Below are 23669 nucleotides of genomic sequence, written 5' to 3'. Positions count from 1 at the left end.
TGAGATGGATACAGTGACAAAAAATTAATTTCTAAAAATGTATGAAAATGCTCATAACATTTGAGGAGTGTAGTAAAAGAGTTTTAAAAAACTGATTAAATCCTATAATGGAAGTACGTTCAGGGTGAAGTGGAACGTGAGAGACTGTCCTCTCTGGATGGTGTTTAAGGTAGGCTGTTATCGCGTCTCTGTGTGGACATTTCTGGTTATCCCAAACACTGATTCTAGTTTTAGATCTTACATCTTTCTTTGAGCTGAAGTCTGCCTCTCAGTAGTTAGTTGGCAGGCCCCGTGGCAAACTGTGAGTACTTGAACCACCTAAGTGGGCACCCAGGTATGTCCATGCAGCCATGGAGGCCCAGAGTTGCCAGGTCTTCTAATATTTGAAGAGAAGCTGGAAATTTTTATATGAAATCACCTGTTTTATCGTGTGACGAGCATGCACCAGGCACTGTGCTAAACACTGAGGATGTAGCCATGAATATGCCAGAGGGCCTTTCCCCTGGAGAACCTGGTATCATTTCTGTCTGCCATCTTTCTCCAGGCTGAGTGTCCCCCATTTTCTCAAACCTATCTCCCTGAGACATCACTTAGAGACCCTTCCCCCAGCATCCTGGAGCTGTCCTGTGAAGGTGCTCTGGCGTTGAAGTAGCACCCTGAGGGGCTGCTGTCCCACATTGGATACCACCCACGTTCCCTTTCCCACTTGCACGGAGAACGCCTCCCTCTTCCTTATCTCTGTACCTGGTAGGTTCTCCTACTGCTAGAATTCTCTCACTTTTAATCATCCTTCTCTGTTTCTCCTCTCTTTCTCCTACTGTGCTGTTAACTCTTCAGTAGCCAATGCTGTGTCTTCTCTTTGTATCTCTGGACCCCACATTATACCTGGCATCTAGCAGTTGCTCAATAAATATCTGTTGGAGTGAATTGAAATGAAAAATATTGACTTAGGCAGTTCCCTGACTGTCTATTGGTGGTTTGGTCTGTTTCGGTAACCAGGACACAGTAACTCTGAGCTTAGGATAGACTAACAGCCCTTGGACATACCATGTGTAGAGTTTTAATCTGGATTGCGAATATCTTGTTCTCTTTTATGTCCAAATGTGGGTCTTTACTGTTACCCACATTCTGTTGAATCCTGTTAGAATTAAGTAACAATTTCAAGCGTTTAAATTCTTTGTGAAGCTCAGTCTCCCAGTATAGTAACTAACTCTCCTTCCCAGATACAGGCCTTCTGCAGGCTTGGTTAGCATACACTAACAGATTCATTTAAGATTTTGGTAAAAATATTGGACAACCCAGAGATATTATCAGAACCCTGGAGGTCTCCATCCAAGGAGACATTGATTTATTATTCACCACTCTTTGTGTTTGATCAAACCTGTCTTATTCTATCTTGTGTGCAAAGAGATCCTGAGAGATTCTGATAAATGTCTTTGTTAAAATAAAGATGTGAGATGTGATGCATCTATCACATCCCCTCTCCTATTAACATGTGAGATTAGTTAGTTAACTCCCTTTTTGTGAACCCCTATTGGCTCCCAGAATCAGAGATTCTTTTTCCAGTGCTCACAAATAGAATAGGTTCTAAAATTTTGTCATCATATCGTCTTAAGCTCACTTGTCTATAATTTGGAGAGTTCTTCCTCCATCTTTTAGACATTTAGAAAACTCTCCTAATTCTAGATTTTTGGTGATTTCTCAAAGCTTAGATTCACTAGTGTCAGGTACCATGTGAGGCTTTCACACTGCTACTTCATCACTGCAGTGGTTCCCCATTCAGCAATTAAAAAAATATATTTTGGCATCTACTTGAATTCACTTAAAACACCAAGCACTGTGTCCTAACCAATTTCCAGAAATAATCTATATGGATAATATCTGCACATTTTCAGATATGATACATATGGACACAAAGGTGACTCATGCCTACTATTTTGTATCATTTTGGAAGGGGAAAGGAATGTATGTTAAGTACCTCATAAAAGTGTGGTAATATAGTAATATGGTCGGTCGTCTTCAGTGATGCTTTTTACTTTCCAAATGGTTGAATAACAAATAAATTAGAAAAATAATAGGTCTTTTGTCTTCTTTTTAGAAACAGCGCTATTATTTGTAATCCAGAGTTATGATCTAAAGTATAAGATGTGCGGGAATAGTCAAATCCATAAGGGTTTTGGTTTATTAGGTGTCCTTCCTTCTCTGTATTGCCGTTTTTGTAATTAACACAGTGAGCTGCATCTTTTAGATTGACAGGGACATTCCCCTCTCTTCCTCTACTCACACTCACAAGACTTCTTGTGGGAGTTTACTCCCACACCAAGCAAGTCTCCGACACCTGCTGGGTGTCCTAGAATTCGACACTGTCCTGACACTCCCTACCTGGAGTTAGCATCAGATCCGCCCGGGTAAGGGCTTGGTTCTACAAGATTGCCCCACTTCAGACACCAGTCTCAAGTACTGGGTCCCCAGGTTACCCCCATTTATGTCTGACCTGGCTACAAGTTGGGGGTTCCCAGAACCCCCTCCTCAGCTTTGATAATTTGCTGTAACGGCTCACAGAACTCAGAGAAACACTTATGTTTACCAGTTTATTACATAAAGAAGGGTATGATCAAGTGTACAGATAAACAGCCAGGTGAAGTGATGCACAGACTAAGGTCTGGAGGGTCCTGAGTGCAGGAGCTTCTGTCCCTGTGGAGTTGGGCTGCATCACTCTCTGGGCAGGTTGATGTGTTCACCAAGCTGGAAGCTCTCCGAACCCCATAGTTCAGGGAATTTTATGGAAGCTTCATCACGTAGGCATGATCGATTATTAACTCAGCCTCCCTCACCTGTGCCCTCCCTGAGGATGGGGGTGGGACTGAAAGTTCCAAGCTTATAATCGCACGTGATCTTTCTTGTGACCAGCCCCCATTCTGAAGCCATCCAGGAGCCCAGGAATAGTCACCTCATTAGAACAAAAGACACTCCTATCTCCCAGGGAATCCAAGGGATTTAGGAGCTCTGTGTCAGGAACCAGGGCCAAAGACCAAGTATTAGAACAAAAGGTGCTCCCAGTGCTCTTATCACGTAGGAAATTGCAAGGAATTTACGAGCCCAGTGCCAGGAACTTGGGGGCAGAGACCAAATATTAAAACAAAAGATGTTCCTAGCACGTTTATCACTTCGGAAATTACAAAGGTTTTAGGGTCTCTGACCAGGAGTTGGGATGAAGATCAAAATATATATTTCTTACCATATCACAATATCACATATATATGTATATATATTTTTGAATACTTTTCTGATTATTTCCTTACAGAAAATTCCTAGAAGTGGAATTTTTGGCCAAAAGTTGTGTAATTTTTAAAGCCTGTGATACATGTCGACAACCTAGAGACCTTTCAGTTTGGACACCCACCTACCACATGTGAGATTGCCTGTTTTCTCTCATTGAGATGGGTGTGAATGAATTTTAAATGAATGGCTTAGCTGGTCTGGAAAACTCAGCCTGATGAAGTGAGAAACAGTGTAAAATGAACCTCAGGGGGATGGGCTGTCAGGGAACTGCACCCCCGTTCCCCGCGGATAGGGACTTGATCTTGTCCTTCTCACAGCTCCGCCATCCTGAGCTTTCTGATTTCCGGCAGTTCTGTCGGCCTGTGGGCGTCCTCTTGTACTGGAAAGGGAGGGATGCTGTTCTCCCTTCTTTAGCTGGACCTGCCATTCCCCTAGTTCACTGCCCTTTCCTCTTTCCTTCTGAATGAGCTATTTCACACCAGGCTCCTATCTTAAGGACCTTGGGGTGTGTGCAGACTCATGGGTCTGTCAACACAGCTGTCTGGAATCTTGCATTGGAGCCCTGGAGTTGGATCCCTCACAGCAATTCATTTTTCTAGGCTTAGTTAGGACCGTGATTACTTCAGTGGGAATGAAAATTGAGTTGATTAAGTGACTATGACATTTAGATTCATATGTCCAAATAAAGCCTGAGATGTTTAAAATTCTGTAGGTTAAAGCTGTGTATGAATCAAGTCAAGTGTTTAGAATATGCATATGCCATCGCTAAAGTTGACTTTTAGATTCTCAATTGTTTTTGGCAAACAGGAGGTGTTTGTGTAGGAGAAGCAGATCAGGAGGGTGAGAATAAAGATGTGGTATTACTGTTTTGGTGAACTGGGCTGGAGTCTAGACAACTGTAGGCAGTACCGCTTAGGGTGTGTATGCTCTCCCAAGAGAACCGTTCCCTATACAATTGTATCTTTTCTATAACCCTACAGACTCAGTTGGGGACATTCTGTCCTGTTTTTAAATTAAAGGCTACCTTCAAAGTCTCTCTGTTGTGCATTTCTGTCTTAGGAAAGTGTTTTTTAAGATGTTGAACAATTAATTTCCCTTCTCTTTGTGGTTCTCTTTTTAGTTTCTTTGTCGTAATCCTAGAATTCAGATTCTGAGATCTATAGGAATTTATGTTAGAAAACATTTAATACAAATTCTGAAATGCTATGTTCTTTCTCATCCTTATGATTTCCACTACAGCTGGTAATTGTGGATAGGTGCCCTGAAGATCCCTTGTGAAGTGGTAATTAACGATGATTCCTTGTGCATAATCTGAAAATTTGGCTCCTGGTGGCACCGTGGGTGAGAGAACACAGTCATGCCTGGTTTGTCTCAACCTTGACCACAGCCGCAGTTTCCTGGTCTCTTTCTCATCTGTGGTGGCCATGGCTCTGACCCACAGCACTGTGGACTTGCCTCTAACACTCAGCTGCTTAGGAAGAGGTGGCCATGATACTGGGGGGTGTTTGCATCAGCCAGGGAGTGAGGGAAAAAGGGGTTGCATGTCTGTCTGCCTGACTTCTCAGTGAGGCCACAGTTTTCTGAAGTAATATTGTATTGCATTTGCAGTGATTTCTGCAGATAGCAAAATTTTTAGATAGGAAAAAAATTATACTCAAATATACAGAATCACCTGATATTGGGAATCACTTAAAAATAATTAATTGAATAACTTATCTTTTAAAATGATGGATTCCCTTTGCTTTTGCTTATGTTCTGTTTGTAGCTAATTCAGTTTTTGTTTGTTTTTACAGGCTAAACATCTTTTTGACTGGCATGAACCCATTCTACTTTCATGCAGTAAATGTCATTTTACACTGCCTAGTGACCCTTGTGCTGATGTACACCTGTGACAAAACTGTCTTCAAGAGTCGTGGACTTGCTTTCCTTACAGCATTGCTTTTTGCTGTGCATCCTGTTCACACAGAGGCGGTGAGTGTCATTGGAACTCAATGAAATAATGAAGCAAAAAAGTGATCCTTTTCCCCTTTCAAAACCATGTGAATTTAAAGCTCTACTAAAGTGTTTATATATAAATCATTCTCCTTGACAACTTTTCTTCCTGAATGTTCAGATGGCCCGTACTGCACCTTCAGGATTTCACTGCTTTTCTAAATAACCACTGTTATTATTACAGGTGGTAATAAATGACCACAGTTCTTTATTTGCAGAAAATTTAAGTCCTAATGTGTTTTAAACAGCAAGGGGCATTTTGAGATACTTATGCTGAGTCATTGATCATGCTCTACAATTTTTTAACCTTTTCTTACTCTGCTTTATGTTTATAATATTCATGATGCAGAACTGTAAGTGCTAGGCGGGAGACTATAAAAAGTTGAACTAACATTCTTCAAGTTAGACACATTTAGGAGACTTACCAACAGTTTTCCAAGTTATTTAGTATGAATTGTAGTTATTTGGTGGATAATGAGAAATTTATTTAGAAAATATAGATAGTTTAGATCTGTGTTCTTATTTAAAATATGGACTTAATCATGCACCAAGATGGCGTCATCCAGCTACCTTGTTTCACATCTCAATAACCACAGTTGGTTTATTTCATGTGTATTGCTAGGGGTGGATGAAGACTTTCCAAAGGGTATGTGGGTACCACAGTTTTAAAAGAATTGTTTCCAGAGGCTCAGATTGCATCCGGACACTTTCCTACAGTTCACATCCGGGTCTGAGTGCACACCTGGGGGAAAGGTGTCAAGTTGATTCTCCTCTCCCTGTTCCCCTTTCAGTTGCCTTTTTCTTAAAGAAAAATAAGGAATGTCTTGCATACATCTACTATGCCCCAGGGGTACAAACAGGCACCTTACAATGAAACAATTTGATATATTTGTGTCAGCCAAGTCTCCTCTAATTAAGGCATCATAAACCCAAAGTAGGGCTTCCTGTCTTTTTCTGTCTATACATATTTCTGTGAGGAATGCAGCATGGCATTAGAAGTAGGCTATGGTGGCCTGTGAGATTCTGGTTGTCATGGGGATGCATAATATGTTCATTTGATCTGACACAAGAAGTCTGATTTGGCCAATTGGTTTGATAATGAGGAATGGTTAAGCCATATGATGGACGTTTGCCACAAATAAAATTCTAAATCTGTAAGCTCAAGGTTTTGACACAAGTGAGAGTGATAAAGAGCGAATGATAAAGAAGAAAATTATTTTATAAAAAATTACTTTCTTAAGGGTAGTTTTCCCAGCCCTTTCTGGGTATTTTGGACTGAACAAGGTACCTGTAAGTGGAAGACTATTAAGTATAAGTAATAGTCCTTTGCAATTAAGTATAAGTAATAGTCCTTTGCAAAGTCTCGGTCAAGCCTTTTTGCTGTACTTCTGAGAAACTGTGAAAGCAAACGAATCTAATGACAGGTAACTCTAATGATGGGTACACTTCGTTTATTTGCTTTCAGCCAGATTAAAGGAGAACCTGATAGAATTGTCAGCTGGCAGATCGTTAAACATTATGCAAGATGATAGATCACTACGATTTTGCAGGTAACTTGGGTGTTCAAAGAATTAAGTCACTGTATAACATGGCTACTTCTGTCCTCATTTATGTGAGCAGTGTTTAAATACAAAAGCTACGGATAGAACTGATGCCGCATGCTTTCTTATTCTAACAAAAAATAATATTCAGTCATAGATAACTGAATTTATTAAAAAGAAAGCTGCTGCAACTGTATTATTAAGAGGTGTATTTTTTATATTTAATAATTATCATTTTTTCTAACTTATGATGTATTTAATAATTGAAAATAATAGTAATTGGACTAATAATACAAAATTGAAAATTCAGCACTTAGGTGTTTTGATCACAGGAAACTTAAAAAATAAATTTAATTGCATATGTATTTTTACTACAGAGAGAGATAATAAATAGAATATTTAAAAATGTAACTGTAACACATTAGGAAAAAATGCTGAGGGGGAAATAAAATGGAAATATGAGTTTAAGGGGAAAGGGTGTAAAATGTCTATCATTTAAGAGCCTAGGGGTGGGATAGGGAGGGTGGGAGGGAGGGAGATGCAAGAGGGAAGAGATATGGGAACATAGGTATATGTATAACTGATTCACTTTGTTATAAAGCAGAAACTAACACACCATTGTAAAGCAATTATACTCCAATAAAGATGTTAAAATAAAATAAAATAAATAAAATAAAAACAAAAACAAAAATAAAGAAGAGCCTGTTCATATTTGCGTAAGGGGGGAGCATGACGAGCTTCAAATTGCTGTGGTATGTTTCAGGTGCATTTGGTACATTTAAAGGAGTAACATTATGGCATTATTTTAAAATGTCAGTTTCTAAACTGCACAGGAAGTTAGATCCTTTGAATTATTTAAAATCATGATGAAACATTTTAGATGTGAATTTTAAAAGATGAGAGCAATGCATAAGTTTTCAATATGATTGTTAGATGAAGAGAAATAATCAAGGACCACTACTCCTAGCCGTATAGAATATATGACACCAGGTCAGTGGCAATGTTTTAATCTAAGCCCATAGACAATATTATGTTTCTGACAAATAATTTCTTAAGTAGAGTTAAAAATTCGTGCTTAGAGTGTCTTGGAGACAATGTTTGTAGGAAAGAACAAATGAGTAGAATAAGAACAGACCTAATTCTGTGCTTGCAGAGAGGGAGAGCATAAAATGCAGGTAATCTCGGGCAGTGTGATCATGAGCTAGCTGGAGTTCTAAGAAAAAAGGAAAATCCTGTTAGCAAAATGACCTTTAAGAAAGGGTTTCACAAATACCGTATGCTAGCACATATATATGGACTCTAAAAAAAAATAATGGTTCTGAAGAACCTAGGGGCAGGACAGAAATAAAGACACAGACATAGAGAATGGACTTGAGGACATGGGGAGGGGGAAGGGGAAACCGGGACGAAGTGAGAGAGTGGCATTGACATATGTACACTACCAAATGTAAAATAGATAGCTAGTGGGAAGCAGCTGCATGGCACAGGGAGATCAGCTTGGTGCTTTGTGACCAGCTGGAGGGGTGGGATAGGGAGGGTGGGAGGGAGGTGCAAGAGGGAGGGGATATGGAGATATATGTATATGTATAGCTGATTCACTTTGTTATACAGCAGAAACTCACACACCATTGTAAAGCAGTTATGCTCCAATAAAGATGTTTAAAAAAAAAAAAAGGTTTCAAGCAGCTTTTGTACTAATCGGAAAAAAAAAATCCATGGTAACACAATTATGGGGACAAAGGAGCCTGAGAGCTAGACATTTATTTAGGGAAAAATGTTAAAGAAACTATTTGCATTCACAAGGAGATGGGGGAGGCATAAGAGGGCAAAGAAATTTGACCTATATAATAAACTATACTGGAAAGTAAAATCAAGAGACTGTTATTTAATTATAGATATTAGTTCAGGTTTCTAGAAAGGAGGGCAGAGAAATAGAGAAAAAGAAATGTGTGTTATGAAAACATAGTGATACATTATTTAAGAAAAAGAAAAACAGACCATAGTGTGATGAAAGAGGGAGTTAGTAGGATGTGTCTCCTCTTTGTTAAACAAGAACAAGAATGAGACCATAAATTACAGCAGGAAGGATGGAGGGCTTAAATTGGGGGGGAGGGTTTAGTGTAAACATGTTGATATGATTAAGGATTTGCTTTCTTAATTACGTAACCAACAAATTGTTAAAGGAGTGCTTGCTTAGTGCAGGCCCTCTGCTAGGTGCCAAGGGGGTATGTGGGTGGGCAGTGGGGTCTCTACCCACAGTTTGTTCATAAGCTCCTAGAAAAGGCAAAGAGCATACACGTAAATACGTACAAGACAAAGCAATATGTTGTAATAAAACTGAAATTCCAGCGAAGGGAAAAATTATTTCCAGTTTAAGTAGAGAGGAATAAATTCATTTATTTATGTAATTTTTCAACAAAAATTTGAGTGACTATAATACAGTCAATCAGTGCAGGGTTATAGCAGTGAATAAGGTAGACCTAGAGCTTTCCTCATTGAAGGCCTTGTGATTCTTGGGTTTCCTGACAGTATATTTCTTGGGAAATTTATGTTTTTCTGAATTCTGAATCATGAGAAAAATCAGTAGAGAAATTGGGAAAATGGGGAAATCATTGTAATTCTCCTATGAGAATTAAAACTTAACAATCATCATAGAGGCATTACTGTTTGAAGGAATGCACTTATGTCAAGTCAAAAGCAAGAGCAGGAAATGCTGACACATGGAGTTGAAGGTTAGGGTTGACGTTTCCACCGCTGGGACAAGAGTACTTAGGAGAAAATTGGTCATGATCTAATCAGCCACTTAGGCTTTCAGCTGTTGCCATGTGTTAAGTGTGTGTTCCTGGCTCAGTCTGCCACCAATAGAACTCATTTTGCAGGTAAAATAATTAATAAATATAATATAATAGCGATAGTCCAAGAAATAACAAGTTTTGGGGGCAAATTAAGTCCTTACTTGGCAGTTTCCACATGTGATTCTGTTAAGCCTGCTAGGAGATCTGAATTGTTAATGTTATTTGAATTCTACTCAATTATGTTCACTGATTTTTTTCAAATGTTTGAATATTTGTTAAAGGAATACAGTTCCCAGGTTACAGCTACCTGCTTGGTGATGGAAACCTGAAGCTTAAGGGAAGAAATACGTGCTCTCCATCTCTTTGTATTTTTGACCAAGTCCTTTTGTACTTCCCAGCACCCTAGGTTCAGCCTACACTGTCACGGGATCAAGCCCAAGGGGTGCCAACTTGATGTTCCACCTTTGCTTCCTGTTGCCCACTCCCACCCGCTTTTCATTTATTCCATGCTCTCATCACTTTAACCTCCCCTTCCAGGAACACCCAGTATGCTTTCAGGACTCTCTTTCCTCTGCCTGGAATGCTTCTGCATTTCCTCTCTGGCCCAGGATTCACATCCCCCTGTCTTGAGTTTCCTGAAGTCCTCCTTGCTTGACCTTTAAGTCTCAGTGAATAAGGCCAGCCTTTCCACGAAGCCTTCCCAGATCCTACAGTCCAAATTAATGCCTTCAGTCTTCTCATGGCAGTAATTTCTCCTCTTTACAATACATGCAGTTCCCTTGTAACCTCTTAATACCCTCTTTGACTCCTCACCAGATGTTAACTGCTTGGGGCAGGTTTTATCCCTCCAGCTGGCATAATACCTGGCAAATAGGAGGCACTTGTTAAATGTTTGTTGACCGGCGTGAAACATGCAATTACTGAACAAGATGATGTTGACGAATTGACTCACTGTGTGGCTGGTGTGGACATATAGTAGTTGATGACAAGCACCTTGTTTTTAAGACACTAACCCCCTTGCCCCAGAGACCCCAGCTTAACAGGGATATAGAGTAGGTGTTCAGTGACTGCTTGGTGGTTTGGAGCTGGCAGCAGAGTCTCTCAGTGTTAGCACTGACATTTCAACACCCCCTCTGAGCTTCTGCTCCAAGGTACACTCCATTCTTCACATCTGGGCACGTCCAGCTGGCACACGCTGCTGTTTCCCGGCAGAGCTAACTACCTACAGTTTGAGAAGCAGGGCTTCAGGCTCCTTGAAGGCATTAGTTATGCTTGCCTAGCTTGTGATTGCCTCATTCCAGCTTGCCACACCCAATATCAGCTTGCGAGTCTTGCTGTTGTCTGAGTTGGCCACAGCAGTTGTGCTGTGATGGGTGTCCCCGTGGGCCCAGACGCCTGGGCCTGATCCCAGGACTTTGTTGCTGGCGAGCTGGGCTCTCTGTTTAACCTCCCAGAGGCCTTGCTGGTGATGCTGAGCTCAGTGCTCAAAGGGGCGGTGCTGTAGCCTGAGCAGACCTGGGCTTCACAAGTGAACCGTGTGCAGCTGTTGCTTTACGTACTGTGAGTCTGAGCTGGGCCTTGACACTGAGGTGAAACCACACTGTCACTAATAGACATATTGGATTATCTAATAGAGTTAACATAAAATATCATACATGTAAACCTTAAAGTAAAAAGATGGTTTCCATACATCACGCAGAAAAACCTGTCTCGCTGTTAAGAGTCTCACCCCCTTTCTCTGCAGGGAAAAAGAAAAAAGAAGGGCATCAACAATGAGTGGGCACTTTGTATATGTAACGTGACTTAGGGGGTGTAATACTCATTTTAAAGATAACAAAACCAAATCTCAGAACTTAAAGATAACAAAGTTGAATCTCCCTCAGATGGTTAGAGGAGCCTGTATTCAAGCCTTGGATGGTCTAGCTCAGTGGTCCCCAACCTTTTTGGCACCAGGGACTGGTTTCGTGGAAGACAATTTTTCCACGGACCAGGGATGGGGGTGGGGGGATGGTTTCGGGATGATTCAAGTGCATTACATTTACTGTGCACTTTATTTCTATTGTTATTCTGTTGTAATATATAATGAAATAATTATGCAACTCACCATCATGCAGAATCAGTGGGAGCCCTGAGCTTTCAGTTGCTACTCACTGATAGAGTTTTGATATGAGTCTGCAAGCAGTTGATTTATTATGGTCTCTGTGCAGTCAAACCTCTCTGCTAATGATGATCTGTATTTGCAGCCGCTCCCCAGCGCTAGCATCACCTCCTCAGCTCCCCCTCAGAGCATCAGGCATTAGATTCTCATAAGGAGCATGCAACCTAGATCCCTCACATGCGCAGTTCACAGCAGGGTTCCCACTCCTATGAGAATCTAATGCCTCCACTGATCTGACGGGGGCGGAGCTCAGGCGGTAATGCGAGTGATGGGGAGTGGCTGTAAATACAGATGAAGCTTCATTCACTTGCCCACCGCTCACCTCCTGTTGTGTGGCCCGGTTCCTAACAGGACAGAGACCACTACCATCCATGGCCCGGGGATTGGGGACCCCTGGTCTAGCTCCATGTGTGTGTCATTGCCTCTCCTTTATGACTGCAGAATTTGCTTATTATATGAAGATATTTATAGGTATATTTCCCAGAAATCTATTTTTCACTATTAATTATTGATTGATTCTCCAACACACCATGGGCTTCAGGTCTTCTGTGATTTGGGTAAGGTTGTTTTCTGTGCCTGAATGTCAAGTCTGTTCATTTCCCTTGTGAATTCTTCCTCATATGTGACCTTTTCTTTGAAGTATTCTTTGAACGATACCCCGTTTTTTTCCTTTACAGTTTTATTTCCTGGATTTCAAAAAATTAAGAGAAATGTACACATGTTTTGAGTAGTGAAATAATACAAAGATTTATAAATAGCCATCTGTCCCCACCCTTCTTCCATTTCAGTCCCTTTCTGAAGTAACAGAATAAAAAAAATAATTTCAAGCTTAAAAAATGTAGTGACCAATATACTCTTTATCCAGAGTCACCAATTTTTAACATTTTGCAGCATATATTTTATCATCCTCCCACTCTTTCTCCTTCAATATATAAAAATATTACTTGTTTTCTGAAGCATTTGAGAGTACGTTTCATAATTCATGCTCCTTTACACCTTAATAATTTCGTTGTATATTTTCTAAAACCAAGGCCATTAGTCACTGTTTCTTTTTAGCCTTCTTTAGTCTTAAGTTTGAAACAGCCACCAGTCTTCAGTGTCTTTCTATTATATTAGTTATATCTTTAAATGTAATTTAAAATTTATATTAGGATTATATATAATATACAGTGTTATTAATATATTTGTCTTAATACTGTAATTGACAACGGTTTATCATTTATTGCTGTCCTTATTTATTATGATGTTCAAATTGTTGCATATTTGGTCAGTGGGAGCCCATTGTTACTGGCTTCTGTGTCCTATTGACATGTACCTGTCATTTTTTGAGCACTTACTTTCTAACATGAGAAGATGATCCAAGTCCTCTTGTATCTCCTGAGTCTCAACCCTGGAATCAGCCGCTTCTCCAAGGGGCCCATGTTCTCTTTAGTGGAGCAATGGCCTGTGGTTAGTGCCAGGATGGCTCTTCGCTACTGGGGTATTTTGCTTTCAGACCCTTTTGGTGATGTTGCTAAGAAACACAGACGCATGCACGTACACTCACACATAGCAATGATGAGTTCATACTCCTTCCTATTCTTGTCTTATTTGTTTCCCAGTGCTCTGTAAGCATCCTCTGTTCCATTAGCACTCTGGTGCCCAAAGACTAGCACAGTGTCCAGCACTCAGTCATTGCTCAAAAAAAATTTTTGAAAAAAACCAGTAAATGAATATACTTTGATGCTGTGAATTGATCTTCAATAGAAGAAAGGTTAAAAATGAAGTTAAGCATGAAAATCTTGCCCCTTCCTTCCTCTTTATCTCCTTCTTTAAAATTATTGTTAAATATAACCAGAAGTGGTTAGTTGTATATCAGAATTTAAAGAATAATGTGTTTTCTAATTTATTATTCCTTTCATTCCTCTGAAAGCAAATAACATTTCTGTAATGGGTTTCTGAAAGTGGTTTTCTGAGGTTTTTATTTTTTCACACTTTCTAGGTGGCCGGAATTGTTGGCAGAGCTGACGTGTTGGCATGCTTGCTGTTTCTGTTAGCCTTTCTCTCCTACAGTAGGTATGTACGGCTAAGAATGCCCTTATCTGTTTACAGTCATGCTGTCCCCTGGGAGTTTCTGCTGTGTGGGTGTGTGTGTGTGTGTGTGTGTGTGTTGACTCTGAGCTCCTGCCTGAGAGAGGAGGGAGGCTTCTTGGCAGTGAACTGCCCAGTGAGCTTCTTGGAGACCTGGGATAGGAAACCCTCTCCTTACCAAAAGCTAGGCTGTTCTCTCTTCCAGCCACATTCTGAACCTTTTAAAAGGACTGCTCTCCCAGTGCTGGCAAGATAAGCTCTTGCTTCTTGATTTCTCTTACTTGTAGTTTCTTACTGAGAATGGAATTTGAAATCTTAGCTCTGAGCCAAAATATACTGGGTCTAGTCCTCTCTTCTATTTAACTATGATTTGTTTAATTTCTCCTTTTCATTTTGGTCCTACGTTTTGTTTTGTTTTTTTCCTCTTTATTATCCTCATTAAAGTAGCTCAAAGCTTAAAATAACAAGGCTGAATTGAAAGTAGTATTTTCCAATTTGCACATCCTTTCATCAAAATACAGAAGCTTCTTGCTTTGGTAGACTGAAAAACAATAAAACAATTTCCCATTATATTGCCCCTTCCCCCCTAACTGATCAGATTCTCACCTGAGTCGTGACATATCCACATAGGGAAAGGGGTGGGTAAAAAACGAATGTAATGGGGGCAGGTGACTCAGAGGGTGGCCCAGGAGTAAGGGGGCCAGTGAGCCACATTGCCCTGCTTCGTGGAGGGATGCCTGGTTAAGGATTTGTGAACCTTGATCTCTGGGTCAGTTCATTGGCCTATAATCTTATAAAACCCAGTGACTCCAAGGAACACTGTTCTAAACCAGTGGTTCTCAACAGGGGGCAAATTTGCCCACCTTGCCCCAGGGGGACATTTGCAATGTCTGGAGATACTTTTGCTTGTCACAACTGGAGAGGCACAGCTGGCACGTGAGTAGAGGCCAAGGATTCTACAGCGTGCAGGACAGCCCTTGTAACAAAGAATCATCTTCCCTAAAATACCAGTAGTGCTGAAACTGAGAAACCTTGTTGTAAACCAGTTTAGACCTTGGGTCAAAGATGGACTGAATTAAGCTTTATGAAGTTTTGCTTTAAGAGCAGAGTCTCTTCTTAATATAGTACCGGGCTTCTAGTCCTGGCTTTGTAATCTCCCACTGCATTGCTAGGTATATAAAAGAGTGTTGTGAAAATATTAAAAATATAAACCCAAATTCAACAGTTGTCTCCTATTTGCTCTGGTGTGAGAACAAGATTAATAATCGCTTTTGAGTTTGAACTTGATCTCTCAGGCTTCTTCTCTGTGTTGATAAATTTGGGAACATGAGTGGGCCCGCAGCATATCCATATCTGTGTGGTAATAAGCCACACTGTTACAGCTTTCTGTTGTGCAGGCCATTTGCACTTTGAGTAATTTTAAGCTATAAACCAGCTTCGGAGAAAAAGCCTGTCTCCTACAAATTTGGCATATAATTTAGGTGATTGTTCCAAGACATAACAGTAAGGGTAAGACGTCACCACTTCAGATATATTGGCCTTCAAAAGAGTAGGAGCAAATTGGTGTGCCACCTGCGGAAGGAACAGTGGAATTTCTTGGTGTGGGGCTGACTCTGTTTTGTAAGGTGAAAAAAGACTTTACAGCAACTGGAGGGTTTTAGAAAATCCCTGCTGGAAATTATGCTGAGAAAAAAAAAAAAGCTTTACCTAATACATTCTCATGAAAAATAAATTTAAAATTACAGTTTAGAAACTAATACAACATTGTAAATCAGCTGTACCTCAATTTAAAAAAAAAAAAAAAAAAAACAGATTAGCCAGAAGAAAAGAAAAAGACTAAAACACAGAAATGATGATTGTGTTTTGGTATATATCCACTGATTTCTTTGTACAGAAGCATATAAAACACCTTCACAGAAATAATAATAATGATAAGCACTTAACATGTAATAAGTCATTTACTGAATCTTCCCTACAACCCTGTGATCCCATTTCACACATGAGGGAACTGAGGCACAGGGAGGCAACTGACCTGCCCCATGTTACCCTGTTAGTTAACAGCAGAACTGTGATTTGAACCCAGGGAACCTGGCTCCAGAGTTCATGCATGTGGGTTAGTAACCTGTAGTATTCACTTAAAATATATTCACCTAAACATCTTTCCATGTCACTAAATACATCTCTATGGTAGCATTTTAAATGGCTTTTTAGTGTTCCTTTGTTATATGCCATAATTTACCAGAATTTATATATGCCTTAATTTAAGTACCAAATTCAGCATTGTTGGACATTTACTTTTTTCCATCTTTGCAAATTTTAAATAATACTGTGATGAACATTCTTGAAGAAATCTTTGCTCACCTACTTACTTAGAATACAACAAAATTGGTGCTAGATCTTACCTTTAAAAGGTGGTTATTTCTTAGCGACCCACATTTCTTCTTAGAGTAAAAGCAACTCAACCTTGTTTTTCAGGAGTGTGGACCAGTGTTGTGTTGGGGAATGTTTCCCTCCCACGGCTTCTCCCTTCTTCCTGCTGCTCAGTCTGTTTCTGGGGACCTGCGCGATGCTGGTGAAAGAGACAGGCATCACGGTGTTCGGCGTGTGCTTGGTTTATGATCTCTTTTCTTTATCCCACAATCATGATAAATCGTAAGTCATTTTAAAGTTTTGCTGTCAAGCAGTCCATGATGTGCAGAGAAGAGTTGCTTAAATCAATAGTTTGCAAACTCTCATTAAAAAAATAGCCTATTTTCATTTAAAAAAAAGTAAGGCATATTCATATTATCCTGTGGATTATAGATGATAAGAGTGACTAAGGCATATTAAAAGTTCAAGTACATGCTATAATTTTCTTCTTCTATCAAATCCATAATTACTAACAATTTGACATGCAGACACTATTTTTCACTAATTATAAGGCCCTTACATTTGAACTTTTAATAAATGCAACTGATTTATTCTCCGGCCTTGTCCGATGAAGAATTTTATCTTAAAAAAAAAAATCCTGTCCTTTTAGCCCATTCCCTGCCTCTTTACACTTGTTGACATAAAGATAAGAGCAGTGCTAGTGAGTGGCAACAAGCTGAGATGAGTCATTAAATTCTGATCACCTTCCTGCCTGGGCTACTTGGAGATAATTTAAATAGATTTTAGTGCTCTGTTGGCTCTCTGTAAATCTCAGAGGCGTGTAAAAGGAAGGAGCCCAGGTATCATTTTGATCCAAGCTCAAGCCAAGAAAGCTGTGAGCCAAAGCACCTCCCCTAGGCTTATATGAGAATGCCTTTCCTCTGTATCCTCTCCACCCGTGGCAGTAATTGCATTGCTGACCTTACTATTTAGAGAGCAGCCTATCCACCCCTCTGGCTTTCCACTTTCTTCCGGCACCCTCTCTGTATCTGCCTCCCATCGTCTTTCTGCTTCGCTCTACTGACAGCAGAAGATGTGGCAAGTGCCTGCAGACCCTCGCCTTTGGTTCAGCCCAGAGATATTTTAACCTCATATCGACTGAAATAAAACACACAACTTGTGGGTTGAGAATTATGTTTTATTTGGGGACATTGCTAAGGACTATAGCCTGGGAAGGCAGCCTCTCAGATAGCCCTGAGGGACTGTTGCAAAGAGGTAAGGGAGGAGCCGAGATGTATGAGTTTTTGCTGAAGAAAAATAAAAAAAACAACTATATAGTCGAGACTCAAAAGATTAGTGCTAATCACAAAAAATCAGGCATGTCAAGTTAATGATTTCAGTGCTTTTCTATATATGGGAAGATGCAAGAGTCTGGGCTCATTGAAATTGTTCCTTTGATATGCATCTCAACTCTGTAGGGTCAGTATCCTATTTTTCTCCATCCTGAATTCCCCTCAGGGCGCACCTTCCAGGCCGGCTGCAGAGGCTGATAACATGATGGCAGGCAGCATTCTTGTTTACGCTCATCTTTGAAGTCTTATCTCCTCTGGTCTTAGGTCTCTCCAGCCCATGGTTGCTACACTCCTTTTTTCTTCATCTGGTCACTGTTGAGCTAGGCTTTTTTCAAAGAGAAAAATTGTCTTTTTTATTCCTTTAATAATTGTTCTTGGCCTTCATTATACCAAACTGCTAGAAGTTCTATTCTATGAAAAAAACAATACTGCTGATATGTAGCTTGGATGTTGCATAGCTCATAGTCTGTGGGGTTTCTTCGTTTGTTTGTTTTAGTAACTTTTAGCTCTCACCACCACCAGCATCTCTGCATAGGTGGAGGCGCTCATTCTTTCCGCCCACTTAACACATTCTCATTCTGTGCCTGGCCAAGAATAAGACAGTTAAGATTCCTTCCCTCAAAGAGCAATACTGGGGGAAACAGACGTTACATAAGTTATTACGTGAGTAACTGAGTACAGTTGTGAAAGTGGTGAGAAGGAACTGAGAGCAGGTAATAGGGAGACCTGGTCGATAACAGTTTCTCTTGAGTGCAGGCCGTGTGCCAGGCACTGGGCCACGCCATTCACAGGTATGAAGTCACTGATTGCTCACAACAACTTTTACCCTCGTTTTACACAGGAGAGAATTCAGGCAGGCATAGAAAGTAACCTCTCCAGAGTCACCCATCCCCTATTGGGACTTCTGTCTGTGTGACTCCGGAGACACAGGGTTACCCATGAGCCTCCATGGAGCACACAGGACAGGGATTTGGAGACCCCCCAGGGCATCTGCAGCTCAGAGCCTGGGCTCACATTCTTACCAGGAGACCAGCCCAGAGGATCTGTGTGTACTGGGGGGTCCTGACCCCTTTGAGAATCTCACAGAATCGTGTCCCCTTTTCCCAGAATAACGTACACGCAAATTCTTATCTGCTCATTTAGAATAAACATCTCGGTACTAGGTTGTTCTTGAGGTCTTTTCATTGTGTGATTCAGGCAACAGGAAAGAAACAACAGAAACAAGTGTTGGAAGCCCTCTCCTACATGAAGAGCAATTTATTCCTAAATTTTAAGATTGGGCCACACGAACAGAGTTAGATTTCTTTTACTTGACATCACCTTTAGGAAGAAACATTTTCAGTGAAAGATCAGCTCCTGAAAGTTAAATTTCTTTCTTTTTAAAAAATTAGCATGTAATTGCCAACACGCAGAGGATAACGTTCCCTGACCCCAGTCCCTACCCTCTGGCTAGAAATAACCATAATCCTGAATTTGGCATTTTTCGTTTCTAGGACGGTTTGCTTGTTATTACTTCATAAGTATATACCACTGAATATCAAATAGCATTGTTTACACACCTGCAGACTTTATATAAATGGTGTCACTTGCTTTTCTTTTCATTTAACATTGGATTTTGAGATGCATCAATGTGGATACATGTGGCTCTAGTTCATTCATTTTAACTGTTGTGTAGTATTTAATTATCACAATTTATCCATCCTTCTGGATTTTGAATTTAGGTTATTTTTACATTTTTGGCTATTATATAGCATGCTGCAGGCAACCTTTGTGTGCACGTACCTCCTGGGGCATAACCACAGAAGTGTTGCTGGGGCCACAGATGGATACACGTTCACTGTGTTGATCTCACTGTGAACTGTGATTTCACTTGTTCACTGTGAGCCAGAGACATTGCTTTTGAAATGACTGGACTGCAGCAGTGGATGAGAATCCCCTTTGTGCCGCATTCTCCCCATCACTTGGTAGTATCAGACTTTAAAATTTTTGCCCAGCTAGTGGTTATGAATTATATCATCTCAGAAGATTCATGAAGGAAAATGTGAGAATACATTGGGGTGGATCAGCTGTGAACAACATTTCACAAGATGATAATAATGTAAATCCCGAATATCACTTCAACTGAGTTATGAGAATTCAAATTATATTTATTATGAGAGAAATATATGTGGAAGATGAGAAGAGGGTGGTTGTGAATGTGCGTGCGTGCGTGTGTGTGTGTGTGTGTGTATTGGTGACCACGTAAAAGGGACTGAGTCCTCATCTTCTATGGAAGCAAGTCAATAAGACAAGTTCTAAAATTAGAAATAATATTATAATTTAATCTTATTTTAAAAATACTGTGATGAATACCAGAAACAGAAGTGCTAAAAGACTTGTGGACGGTTGCTTCCATGGAACAGGGCTAGGCGATGGGACAAGGGATTGCTGTTCCTTGTTGCAAGTCTTGTCATTCTGTCTGACTTTGTTTCCCCTCCATTCCGTGCACAATTAGGAGCAATGGGGTCGTCCATCAGCGCAGCCCACAGCGGCCCGGGAGCTCCCTGCCCACCGCACCGCCAGCGCACCCTCTCCGGGAGAATGGGAAGCAGCAGCGGTTCCCTCACAAAGGAGCTTGGGGTGGCTGCCACACTGCATTGCCACCTGAACCCAAGAGCAGCGGATTCCCTGTGTCTCCTCGAGCTGTGTGGTCCTTGATGAGGTACTGGGCTGGGCTCCTTGACCTTGCGTGTTTTCACCATCCAGCATCACCTGTTGCAGGGGGATCGCTGGAGAAGTGAAGCGCCGAGTGGGTTCTTTGTGACACCCGCCCACACTTGTTTCCCTCCTTCTTTCTTTTTCCTTCCCCATCTCCCTTCCTCCTGCCTCCTTCCTTCTCTTCTTCTTTCCCTTCCTCCCTTATATTAGATCAGATGAGAAAAGAGTAGCTGGAAGAAGCAAGTAGAAGCCCTGCTGTCTGCTGTTATTTGGAAGAAGGGGGTGAGGTTCTGAAGCCTCCATTAAGAAGTGCAGACATATTGCTGCTTCCCTGGTGGAAGAGCCCTGGGCGTCAGAGAGCAGGCCTCTCGGTTTTCTGTGGGAGGAGAGCTCTACCTTCTGCTGCTCTGTCTCTCCCTGCTCTTGGTGTGTGATAGGAACTTATTACAGCACAAGTATGGGAGGAAGCCCAGGGGACACTGCCTCTCAGAAATGTTTTTGAGGGTACGGGAAAATCTTTTTTTTTTTTTTTTAAACATCTTTGTTGGAGGATAATTACTTTACAATGGTATGTTAGTTTCTGCTTTATACCAAAGTGAATCAGTTATACATATGCATATGTTCCCATATCTCCTCCCTCTTGCGCCTCCTTCCCAATCTCCCTATCCCACCCCTCTAGGTGGTCACAGAGCACTGAGCTGATCTCCCAGGGTACAGGAAAAACTTCAAGGCACAGGATTTTCTCTCTTTTTTTGAATCTTTTGACCTAGCCCTGAAAATTAACATAGATTTATCGGAACTCATTAAATTAGCTTGCCTCCAAAATAGCTCAAGCCATGGGCAAGTCAGAATTTAATAAAGATGGAAATTTGACTCATACTATTAGCAGTTAAACAGCAGATTGCTATTCTTATTCTTCTGTGCAGTCCCAGAAAACTCCCTCTTTTCTGGGTCTTTGTTTCCGATTATTCCTGTGGAAACCTGTCTTTTGGGTCATGCTCCATTTATTCATTCATCAACAAAGATCTACTGAGTGTCTACCACGTGCCTGGCATGTTCCAGGCACCAGGGATGTCCTGGTGAATAAGGAAGACAGGGTCCTTGCCCCTGGGTAGCTTGCCTTCCAGTAGAGGAGGACACACACTAAATAACCAACAAAGAATGAACAGTGTGGTGGAGAGTGGTGGCTGGGCCTGGCTGGGGCAGGTTCACGTTGGTTGGTCAGGGAAGGCCCACAGAATCCTCACGGAGGAGCTAGCCCTGCTCAGATCTGGGCACAGGGTCCCAGACTTGGGGTAACGAGCAAGTGGGGTTTGGAAGGGGCGAGCTCAGGGCGTGGGCAGGCCCAGATGGTGAAGGGTGTGTTGGCCATGGAAGTGAGTTTGGATTTTATTCTGAGTGGAAAGGGGAGACTTTGGAGGGTTCTGCTTGTTACTGTTGTTGTTTGTTTAATGTGGAGGAAAATGGTTATATTAAGAATGTTCACACTGGCTTCTTGTAGTGGATGATTAAGGGGCAAGAGTAAAGCAGGGAGATTTTCATACAGACTGAGGGGAAAAGAAAGGGTCTTGGCCGAGGGTGATAGAGACTGAGGTGGACGGGATATGGAGGATTTGGGATAAGTTCTGGATACACATCCAACAGGACTTGCTGATGTTTGGGGTGAAGGGGTGAGGGAAAGGCAGGAAACAAGGATGTTTGCGTTTCTGGCTTCAGTAGTTGGGTGCGTGGTGGTGTCAGTTACTGAGATGGAAAGGCTAGAGGAAAAATAAGTTTGGGAAAGGATAAAATCACAGTAATGCTTGAAATTCCTGAGCAAGAAAGCAGAGAGATAAATAGTCAAAACCTTGAGGATATCTTGACTTTTTCTGTAACAGGGCATGAAGGAAAAGAAGACAGAATATTTGGGGAAATTGTAAATTTTTTTAAGGAAGGCAAAGGAGGAGAAAAAACAAGAATTAATAGCGCATTATAGACCTTCAAGGAAGGACATAAGTCAGGCTGCAGTGTGACTGAGTTCCATCAGGTTCAGGGACCGTGTCGGCTTCTGATCACGTTTGTATCCCCAGTTCCTTTCATAGTGTCTGGCTAAGAGTAGTTGCTCAACTATTTGTGAAATGAATAAATTAATGAGTAGGTGGTAAGAAAGTATTGGAATTAAGCATAAATAGAATATTTTCAGTAAATTTGGTAATGAAGGAATGGGGCAAAGGATGTTAACTCCAGGGGTGTTAGGTTTTTGTTTTCGTTTTTATTTTCAGTTTAATGGGTGTGTGTATGTAGATAGGTAACTTGTGGAGAGTAGAGGTGGTAGGTGCAGGAGCAGAAAGGAATAAGATGAAGTGTGAATACCAGGGGTGCACTCACTGGTAAATGCTTAATAACTGGCTCTCCAGAGAAAGTAAATCCTGACTGGTGTTGGCCAATTTCCATGTAAATACTCTTACCATGGCTGATTTGAAGCTACAGATGTGACATTGCTGAACGTGGAGCTGGGAGAGGTGTGCCATAGCTCACCATCATGAAGCGTTTCCACTGCTCAAGGGACGATAGACGTAGTAACCTCAAGAGCATAGATAACAGTAAAATGAAGGAAACGAATTAGGAAGTGATGAGCCTTGAGTACTTATTACCTTTGTTTTTAGCATGATTTAAGTTTATATCATTTATTTTAAGATATATATTATATATTAATATAAATATATACAATATGTTTGCATACATAGGATTTATTATAGTTATATAATTTAATTTTCAATAATGTCTGTATTTAATAACTGGCCTGCAAAATTTCTGAAAATTTAATAGCCATCTCTTGCAAGCCAGTGTGAGTCAGCTCCAGCACTCCAGTGAAGAAGGTCTTTCAGGAGGGGAAGAAAACTTTATATCTGTGATCCATCCGCTATGTACCAGGAGGTGGGCTGGCATTTCCCACATGTTGTCCCATGCAGCCATCACAACTTTCATTTAGGGTAGATCTTAGAGTTTGCATTATCAGGTGGAAATGGAAGAAGTTAAATGGTCATTTAAAACATTTGCATAGTTAGTAAGTGGTAACGTCAGGATTGGAACTCAGGCTGTTTGACCCCTAATCCTTTGCTTTTGCCTACTTGTTATGCTCTGAAGTCCAGCTTCCCGGGTGAGGACTTGGCTTTGGGAAGGAGGCAGGACACTTGTTTCATGCTCTGTGGAGCTGGCCCCCCTGTTGAACTCTCGGGGGTAGAAGATTCTTGCAGCCGTCCTTGGGTCAACACATGAGGCACCTTTTGACTTGCTTTGATATAGGGTGTTGGTGCTAATACATTGAATTAAATGACATGCTTTTTTTTTTTTTTAAAAACTCCGAGCACCAGCCTGTTTTAGAAAGAATTATGTCTGGAGAGCAGTACATAGGACAACTGGAACTGGGTCAGGGTCTTAGTAAGTTAACATG

General features: G+C 40.9%; 1 protein-coding gene across 3 annotated transcripts in view; it reads left to right on the top strand.

The window, feature by feature from the left end:
* Positions 1 to 23669, top strand: part of TMTC1 (transmembrane O-mannosyltransferase targeting cadherins 1) — a 254750-nt gene that overhangs the window by 17857 nt on the left and 213224 nt on the right. For all 3 annotated transcript variants that reach the window (XM_068560185.1, XM_068560184.1, XM_068560186.1), the window contains exons 2-5: positions 5076 to 5253; positions 13750 to 13823; positions 16314 to 16490; positions 20034 to 20240. In XM_068560185.1, coding sequence (XP_068416286.1) covers positions 5076 to 5253; positions 13750 to 13823; positions 16314 to 16490; positions 20034 to 20240 — 636 coding nt within the window. The remainder of the gene's footprint in view (positions 1 to 5075; positions 5254 to 13749; positions 13824 to 16313; positions 16491 to 20033; positions 20241 to 23669) is intronic.

Source organism: Eschrichtius robustus, chromosome 13, assembly GCF_028021215.1.
Source record: "Eschrichtius robustus isolate mEscRob2 chromosome 13, mEscRob2.pri, whole genome shotgun sequence".
Lineage (NCBI taxonomy): Eukaryota > Metazoa > Chordata > Mammalia > Artiodactyla > Eschrichtiidae > Eschrichtius > Eschrichtius robustus.
This window is presented reverse-complemented; position numbering and strand designations above follow the sequence as displayed.